Raw genomic sequence first — 9,274 nt, forward strand, 5'->3', positions numbered from 1 at the left:
CAAATGGCAACCTCCATTCCCCTTGAGATACGATAGGGCTGGGGCTTTGCAGGAGGCAGCTGCCACCTCCCCCAGGGGGCTCGGGCACCCCTGGTGCTGGCGGTGACAGTGACTTTCTCCCTTCCAGATCCACGAGGGAGAAGACATGGCCTCGCAGCACTGTCAGAGAGGAAGCCTTGGGAAAGCTCTGAGCCTCCCCCAGTGAAGCCGAGGTCACAGCTCCTGGAGGCCCAGCCGTGTCAGGGGTGACGCCATCCTGCTGCCTGCCTGACCCCCGGGCTGTCCCGCTGGCAGCACCACAGCGGTCCCCTCTGTCCTCCGCCAATGCCCCTGGGCGGAGGCTGCATCGGTGTCCCAAGTGTGGGGCCAAGCCAGGGGTCCCACTTCTCCCCACAGGGCAGCGGCGATGGGGGTGGCTCTCTCCACTGGAGCAGTTGTTGCAATTTCTTTCAACTGCATCATCGCATTGCTCATCCTCATCCTCTTCCTCATCCTCTGCAAGGCCTTCAGGACCCCGTCGTGCCCCAAGAAGGGCCCCCCCTCTGATGCAGATGAGGCAAAGAACAAGAAGTACCTGCTGCAGCCCTGAGCCGTGCAGGCAGGCGGTGCTGGGGGGCTCAGGGACGTGGGCACCTGGCTGTGCTGAAGGAGTTGTGCTTACCTGGACATAGTGTCCATGCCGAGATGGAGGTGCTGGCCAAGCAGGGTGGGAGCAGAGGGGATGCTGAGCTGTTTGCAGGGGCATGACATGGGGCAGAGCCCTTCACCTTTGTGGTCCTGGTGCATGGATGCCCTGCGGATGCCTGTGGTGACTGTGAGGACGGAGACACAGCAGCTGGGGATGTGCTGCTGGGACATGCTTGGCCCCTGCAGCCAGCAAGTGTGGCGGGAGCCATGCCCTCGAGCACACCCCATATTCAGGGCTGGCCTGTGGGCTCCTCCGTGGTGCTGGTGGCCTGGGTTTGGGCCCTTCCACCTGGGGGGCTTCCCCTGGGGACAACGGCATGTGGAGATTCAGCCACCAGCTCCTCATTGCATCGCAGACCTGAATGGGGCTGGCTGGGGGCTCAGAGAGGGGAGGTGATGGGGCTGGCGCTATTGAGATGGCTGCCTGCGGTGGCACCATGCCTGGGGGCACCCCAGCAGCCCCAGCCCAACAGCTGCAGGGGTGTTACTGGGGTGGGTGCTGGGGTGGCCCTGGGGTGCAGGAGGCAGCTAGCACGCACCTGCCCCAGCAGCTGGCTGGGTTTGGTGAGCCATGGGGGTGCAGAGGGCCACTTGGGCTGTACGTTTGTCTCCGGTCTGTCCCCTCCAGTTAGTCCCCTCCAGCGTTAGCACTGACACTGCCAGAAGAACACCCTCCTTGCTGGGCGCCTATCCCTGCCTGCCCTACACCTGCCCAGATGCCAGCCAAGGCCAGCCAGCCCATAGGCAGGGGACATGTCCCCATCCCTGGTGCTGTCCTCTGCGAGAGCAGCCTGGAGTGGTGTTTTGCAGGGGGATCGGGGCTGTCCAAGTGCCCTTTGCAGTGACAGGCGCCTCCTGGTGTGCTGCCTCAGTTGGGGACCTGCATGTGCCAGTGGCACCTCCCTGTGTCCTACTGCTGCCTGCCTGAGTCCCCACGGAGTATTTCAGAGTTGGAATGACCGGCCAAACAGCACTGAAGGGTCTTCCAGCCCTGATGCTTGGGAACAGGGGATCAGCCTGGTCCCCCTTCTCCAGGGCCACGGTGGTTCTGTAGTGAGGGATGCTTGGTCTGGTTTGTCCCCAAGCCTGACGGCTGCTTCCTCTATCCTGCCTGTGGGTTTTGGAGTGGCTCCTAGAGTGGAGCAATAGCCAGCAATAGCCCCGGGGCACCTGGTCCCTGCTGGCACAGCTGCTGCAATAAGGGGCTGGAGAGGTGGGCTGTGCCAGGGGGACGCAAGCCGGGGTCTTCGTGTAGGCCTAGCGAAGCTCCTGGTTCCTTCCCTTGTCAGGTGTAGCTAACATCCCTTTGCAGTCGTGTTTTTACTAGACTAATAAACCAGTTGTAGGACTCAGGAGGCGTCTCTGAGCTCTGCCCTGTGCCCGCTGCAGCGTGGGAACAATCAGGGAGGTCACGGGGAGGCCTCGTGTCCTGCCCACAGCTATGTGTGGGTGTCCTGGGGCTGGTGGCCAATGTCCCTGCAGGGCTGTGGGTGCTTTGCTGGGCAGCTGTGACAAGGAGGGGCTCGTCCCGCACCCTTCTGTGGCTTTGAAATGCTGGGTGACAAACCTGGCTGGGCTGGAGCATGTGGCTGTCAGCAGCGAGCAGCCCCAGCCCTGGTGCTGGTGGCACTGAAGTTTCCAACCAATGTCCTTAAGTTACAGGGTGCAGGACACTGGCAGGGGACGTGGGCCAGCCAAGCAGATGGAGGACACCCACCACTGCCCATGGACTGTGTGCCACTGGTCCCCACTCCCGGTGGCTGTGTGCAAGGCTCCAGCGGTGACAGTCTTGTCACCGCTCATCAGCATGCACTGAGGCCACCGCAGCTTCTGCTGCCACCACAGCCACATAGCAGCTAATCCCTCTGCTGCAACATGCCAGAGCAGCAGGAGGGCTCTGCAAAGCCTGGCACCTGGCTGTGCCCGTGGCCATTGGCTGGGCAGAGGTGTCCGAGCCTCCGAGTGAGCTCCTTGGTGCGGGTGGCCAGCAGTCGCTGCGATGCCCTGGTCTGAGTGAGGGCACTCTGAGGCACAAACTGAGGCACGTCCCTCTGCCACTGCAGTGTGAGATCCCCAGACACCTCCTGGCCACCCCAAAATAATGGGACCCAAATGTGGCTGATGCCATGCTTGGCCACCACTTGTGGTGGAACCAGCCAAGCTCAGGGGCAGTGCCAGCATAGCTAGGGTGGCACAGGCTGGGCCATGGGGCTGCAACCTCAGGGTTTTACTGGGGCTGGAGGCACCAGCCCTCTCCTGCCTCTGCAGGGCTCTCAATAGGTGTGAGCACGGACACAGGTGGGGAAGACCTGAGGGCTGCATGGCTCCAGGGGCCTGAGCACAGCGAGGGGCTGCTGTCCTCAGGGATAATGGCACACTGCCAGCCTTTCAGTGGCTCTCTATTTGTCTGGGCACAGAGACAAAGTGCTCCCGCTCTGCAAAGAGCAGGCAGAGCAGGGCCCACAGCTCGCATGCCAGGCAGCTGCTGGTCAAAGCAGGGTTTGTTCACCTGCTTGCGGGGCCTGGCACAGCCGTCGCTCCCATTGCTCACTTCCCAGCCATGCTATCTGGCGCTCTCACCAGGTTCAGCAGCTTGTCCAGCTTCGCGATTTCCACCTCTGGGCCCTTCTTCACCTCCTGGCCTTCTCCTGCGGGCAGAGCACGCGAGGCAGAGCTGTGAGCTAGGAGGGAAGCTGGGGGTGCTGTGTCCCGGCTCTTGGCCCTCATGGGGGGCTGATCCATGGAGCGATGCACCTGCATGTCCCTGTATTTTAAACCCAAAGTGACAGTAGCCCCCCTGGGCTGAGGGATGCAGTAAGGAGAGGTGTCCTACCATGTCATGCTCTGGGAGCAAGGCAGACACAGGAGCAGGGTTCGGTACTTTTGTACCCAAACCCCTCTCCCCAGGAGGAAGGTGGGTGCTGAGAGACCCTACCCCAGAGAAGTGAGCCAGGGCTCCCAGACAGGCTGTCAGCTCCCCACAGAGCCTCCCACAGGACAGCATGTCCCTGTGCTCAGAGGTGACAAATAAAAACATCCCTAAAACTCCTCCGAGACATTTCAGCACTTGCAGCACGCAGCTGGGCGAGCTGTGGCACCACAAAGCTCTCCTTGCTGCACACCCTGTGCTGCTTTGGCACACGGGCACAACGGGTGCTGCACGTAGGCATTGCACGATGCTGTGCCAACCCGACGCATGCCTCAGCACGGGTTACACGGGACAAGCTGTTCCCGCAGTCTGCCAGCACCTGTCCTGGGGTGCTAGAGCAAACCACCACCAACACCCGAGGAGAAAGCACTTAGCATGAGGGAAATAAGGCTGCCCGGCTCAGCCCACGCTTGCTTGGGAGCTGCAGGAGTTTCCAGGCCTGGGCGGGGGGGGGGTGAAACGACAAAGTCCCTGCCACAGATGACAGTGCCACCTAAAGCTTTGGGATGAGCAAGCCTTCCTGCTGGGGACTTTGGAAAAAGTGATAACTGGTTTTGTGCTCTCCAGAGTCATATCATTACACACAAACACAACAGAGGGATTTTTCTATCTTCTGTCAGCCCACAGAGCCTCCAGCAGCTGAGCATTTACTTGGAGGGATACTGCTCCCACCCAGGCAGCATCTGCCCAGTCCCATGGCTGGGCACTGCCCTCTGCTGTCAGCCTTCCCCTTGGCTAGCCTTCGGGCTCTTGCTTTCCCCTTGGATTCGGGGTCCTTGCTCCAGGGATGTGAAGCTTGCCTGTGAGCACCCCAGAAATCAGGTGCCACACGTGGATAAGTGAGGGACTGGTAAAGGGGAGTCAGGCATCCTTACACACAAGCTGGAGAGGTGACACAGGTCCCCAAGCTTGTGACACAGCAAGGGGGAATATCACCAGCTGGGTTTTGGGGGCAGAAAGCCCTGTTCCTGCTCCTGGCAGCCCCAAAATGTGGCTGCTGTGTGGGGATGCTCTGTGGAGGCCAAGGGAGCCGTGCACGGTGCCCAAGCAAGGCAGCTGCCTGCTTGGGCACCCCACTTAGAAAAGTGCAGTTCTCCTCTCGCTCAATCAGTTCCTCTGATGGCCACCAGTGCAGTGATTACAAACATGCTTCTTCCTTCAGGTCTGGGAAAAAAAATGCTGGGCACAACAAAGAGAAAATTGTGCATGGAGATGCATGGAGCTGCTCTGTCTTTCTCTAGCAAAAGTGGGCTGTGTTTTTAAAGGCAGCAGGAGTTTGCCCTTGCTGGAAGAGAGCTGGGACAGTCTGGATATGCACACAAGGACATGCAGCTTCTCAAGACCCCTCTCCAAGCAGATGATGGAGACAACAGGAGAGGTGCCTGAAGACTGGAGGATAGCCAATGTCACTCCGGTCTTCCAGAAGAGCAAGAAGGAGGATCCGGGAAACTACAGGCCAGTCAGTCTCACCTCTGTCCCTGGAAAGGTGTTGGAACAGCTTGTTCTGGATGCCATCTCCAAGCAATTGGAAGAGAAGAAGGTTATGAGGAGTAGTCCGCATGGATTCACCAAGGGGAAGTCGTGCTCGACCGACCTCGTTGCCTTCTATGATGGCATCACCAGCTGGGTAGACGTGGGGAGAGCAGTGGATGTCATCTACCTTGACTTTAGCAAGGCTTTCAATACTGTCTCTCATGACATCCTGATAGCAAAGCTGAGAAAGTGTGGGATAGAGGAGTGGACAGTAAGGTGGGTTGAGAACTGGCTGACTGGCCAAGCTCAGAGGGTGGTGATCAGCAGCGCAGAGTCTGGCTGGAGACCTGTGACTAGCGGTGTTCCCCGGGGGTCGGTGCTGGGTCCGGTCTTGTTCAACATCTTCATCGACGACCTTGATGAGGGAATAGTGTCTGCCCTCAGCAAGTATGCCGATGACACAAAGCTGGGAGGGGTGGCTGACACGCCAGAAGGCTGTGCTGCCATTCAGCGAGACCTGGACCGGCTGGAGAGCTGGTCAGGAAGAAACCAAATGAGGTTTAACAAGAGCAAGTGTAGAGTCCTGCACCTGGGAAGGAACAACCCGAAGTATCAGTACAGGCTGGGGGACGACCTGCTGGAGAGGAGCTCTGAGAAGGACCTGAGGGTCCTGGTGGACGACAGGTTGACCATGAGCCAGCAGTGTGCCCTGGTGGCCAAGAGGGCCAATGGGATCCTGGCATGCATTAAAAGGGAGTGTGGCCAGCAGGTCAAGGGAGGTGATCTTCCCCCTCTACTCTGCCCTGGTCAGGCCTCACCTGGGGTACTGTGTCCAGTTCTGGGCTCCCCGGTACAGAAAAGACAGGGATCTCCTGGAAAGAGTCCAGGGGAGGGCCACAAAGATGATACAGGGCCTGGAGCATCTTCCCTATGAAGAAAGGCTGAGAGACCTGGGTCTGTTCAGCCTGGAGAAGAGAAGACTGAGATTTATTCACCAATGTGTATAAATACCTGAGGTGTGGGAGGCAGAGGGATTTGGCCAACCTCTTTTCAGTGGTTTGTGGGGACAGGACAAGGGGTAATGGCCACAAGAAGGAGCACAGGAAGTTCCGCACCAACATGCGAAAGAATGTCGTCACAGTGAGGTTGACTGGAGCACTGGAACAGGCTGCCCAGGGAGGTTGTGGAGTCTCCTTCTCTGGAGATATTTAAGGCCCATCTAGATGCCTGGGCAGCCTGTCAGCCAGTCCTGATGTTCTCATGCAAATGCTTCTCTGTCATTGACAGACTCTGTCATTGACAGATTCTGAAGGGCAGAGGAGTCCAGGAAGGCTGGGTGCTCTTCAAGAGGGAAATCTTAATGGCGCAGGAGCGGTCTGTCCCCACGTGCCCAAAGACGAGCTGGCGTGGAAGAAGTCCAGCCTGGCTCAACAGAGAGTTGCAGCTTGAGCTTAGGAGAAAAAAGAGGGTTTACAATCTTTGGAAAAAAGGGCGGGCCACTCGGGAGGACTATAAGGATGTTGCGAGGCAGTGCAGGGACAAAATTAGAAAGGCCAAAGCTCATCTGGAGCTCAATCTGGCTACTGCCGTCAAAGACAACAAAAAATCTTTTTACAAATACATCAACGCAAAATGGAGGACTAAGGAGAATCTCCAGCCTTTACTGGATGCGGGGGGGAAATTAGTTACAAAAGATGAGGAAAAGGTGGAGGTGCTTAATGCCTTCTTTGCCTCAGTCTTTAGCGGCAATACTGGTTGTTCTTTGGATACCCAGTACCCTGAGCTGGTGGAAGGGGATGGGGTGCAGAATGTGGCCCTCAGTATCCATGAGGAAATGGTTGGCGACCTGCTACGGCACTTGGATGTGCACAAGTCGATGGGGCCAGATGGGATCCACCCGAGGGTACTGAGAGAACTGGCAGAGGAGCTGGCCAAGCCGCTTACCATCATTTATCAGCAGTCCTGGCTATCGGGGGAGGTCCCAGTTGACTGGCGGCTAGCAAATGTGATGCCCATCTACAAGAAGGGCCGGAGGGCAGACCCGGGAAACTACAGGCCTGTCAGTTTGACCTCAGTGCCAGGGAAGCTCATGGAGCAGATTATCTTGAGAGTCATCATGCGGCACTTGCAGGGGAAGCAGGCGATCAGGCCCAGTCAGCATGGGTTTATGAAAGGCAGGTCCTGCTTGACGAACCTGATCTCCTTCTATGACAAAGTGACGCGCTGGGTGGATGAGGGAAAGGCTGTGGATGTGGTCTACCTTGACTTCAGCAAGGCTTTTGACACCGTTCCCCACAGCATTCTCCTCAAGAAACTGGCTGCTCATGGCTTGGACAGGCGCACGCTTCGTTATGTTAGAAACTGGCTGGATAGCCGGGCCCAAAGAGTCGTGGTAAATGGAGTCAAATCCAGTTGGAGGCCGGTCACTAGTGGCGTTCCCCAGGGCTCGGTGCTGGGGCCAGTCCTCTTTAATATCTTCATCGATGATCTGGATGAGGGCATTGAGTGCACCCTCAGTAAGTTTGCAGATGACACCAAGTTAGGTGCGTGTGTCGATCTGCTCGAGGGTAGGAAGGCTCTGCAGGAGGATCTGGATAGGCTGCACCGATGGGCTGAGGTCAACTGCATGAAGTTCAACAAGGCCAAGTGCCGGGTCCTGCCCTTGGGGCGCAGTAACCCCAAGCAGAGGTACAGGCTGGGAGAGGAATGGTTGGAAAGATGCCTGGCAGAGAAGGACCTGGGAGTATTGGTTGATAGTCGGCTGAATATGAGCCAGCAGTGTGCTCAGGTGGCCAAGAAGGCCAACAGCATCCTGGCTTGCATAAGAAGCAGTATGGCCAGCAGGGCTAGGGAAGTGATTGTCCCCCTGTACTCAGCTCTGGTGAGGCCGCACCTCGAGTACTGTGTTCAGTTTTGGGCCCCTCGCTACAAGAAGGACATGGAGGTGCTCGAGCGAGTCCAGAGAAGGGCGACGAAGCTGGTGAGGGGCCTGGAGAACAAGTCCTACGAGGAGCGGCTGAGGAATCTGGGCTTGTTCAGCCTGGAGAAAAGGAGGCTCAGGGGCGACCCTATTGCTCTGTATAGATACCTTAAAGGAGGCTGTAGCGAGGTGGGGGTTGGTGTGTTCTCCCACATGCCTGGTGACAGGGTGAGGGGGAATGGGCTAAAGTTGCACCAGGGGAGTTTTAGGTTGGATGTTAGGAAGAATTTCTTTACCGAAAGGGTTGTTAGACATTGGAACAGGCTGCCCAGGGAAGTGGTTGAGTCACCATCCCTGGAAGTCTTCAAAAGATGTTTAGATGTAGAGCTTAGGGATATGGTTTAGTGGGGACTGTTAGCGTTAGGTCAGAGGTTGGACTCGATGATCTTGAGGTCTCTTCCAAACTAGAAATTCTGTGATTCTGTGATTCTGTGGCATACACGCAGCTGCTTCTCTGCAGCTTGAGCGACAGGACAAGGGGTAATGGCCACAAGAAGGAGCACAGGAAGTTCCGCACCAACATGCGAAAGAATGTCTTCACAGTGAGGTTGACTGGAGCACTGGAACAGGCTGCCCAGGAAGGTTGTGGAGTCTCCTCCTCTGGAGATATTTAAGGCCCGTCTAGATGCCTACCTGGGCAGCCTGTCAGCCAGTCCTGATGTTCTCATGCAAATGCTTCTCTGTCATTGACATTCACGCAGCCGATTCTCTGCAGCTTGAGCGACAGCAGGATTTCCTTGTGTCTCTTCAGGGCTGGCTAATTGTGCAGTAGCCCAAGAGCACAGAGCTCAAGCAGTGCTGGAGGAATTCAGCATTGAGCACTGCTGGGCAGTTTGGCCCCCTGATATGGGGGCACACACAAATAAGCTCGAATCTCATAAAAAACTGACCTGCAGCTTGATGGCTTTGCTTCCTCTGAGGTCTGTAAATGCTTTTTGATTTCCTTTCAGTTATTCCTCTGTTATTTAGGATAGTTGCTGATAGTTGCTCTCTGTACTGCTAGGGGAACAGCTGAGCACTCCAAGGTGGATCCAGGAACTCGTGAAACCCTACTTCTGCCTTTTCACAGCTTTCCATGTCACCTGCATGGGCCATTTAAGGACAGATGGTTTAGGCAGTGAGGCACAGCATATCACTGATTGAGTAGGTACCAGTCTGCTTTGGGTCTGGAGCTTGCTCCCATAAAACCTTCATCTTCTTGTGGC

The 9,274-nt window shown here is 57.0% G+C and overlaps 1 protein-coding gene across 1 annotated transcript; it reads left to right on the top strand.

Annotated features, from left to right (window-relative positions):
• Positions 1-406: 406 nt before the first annotated feature.
• LOC116501256 (adropin-like) lies at positions 407-589 on the top strand. The gene has a single exon (XM_032206781.1). The coding sequence runs from the start codon at positions 407-409 to the stop codon at positions 587-589; it is 183 nt and encodes a 60-aa protein (XP_032062672.1).
• The last annotated feature ends 8,685 nt before the right edge of the window (positions 590-9,274 follow it).

The sequence above is a fragment of the Aythya fuligula genome, chromosome W (assembly GCF_009819795.1).
Source record: "Aythya fuligula isolate bAytFul2 chromosome W, bAytFul2.pri, whole genome shotgun sequence".
NCBI lineage: Eukaryota > Metazoa > Chordata > Aves > Anseriformes > Anatidae > Aythya > Aythya fuligula.

Excerpts from the sequence above, each read along its gene's own strand:
- LOC116501256 (XM_032206781.1), top strand. The coding sequence starts at position 407 with ATGGGGGTGGCTCTCTCCACTGGAGCAGTTGTTGCAATTTCTTTCAAC.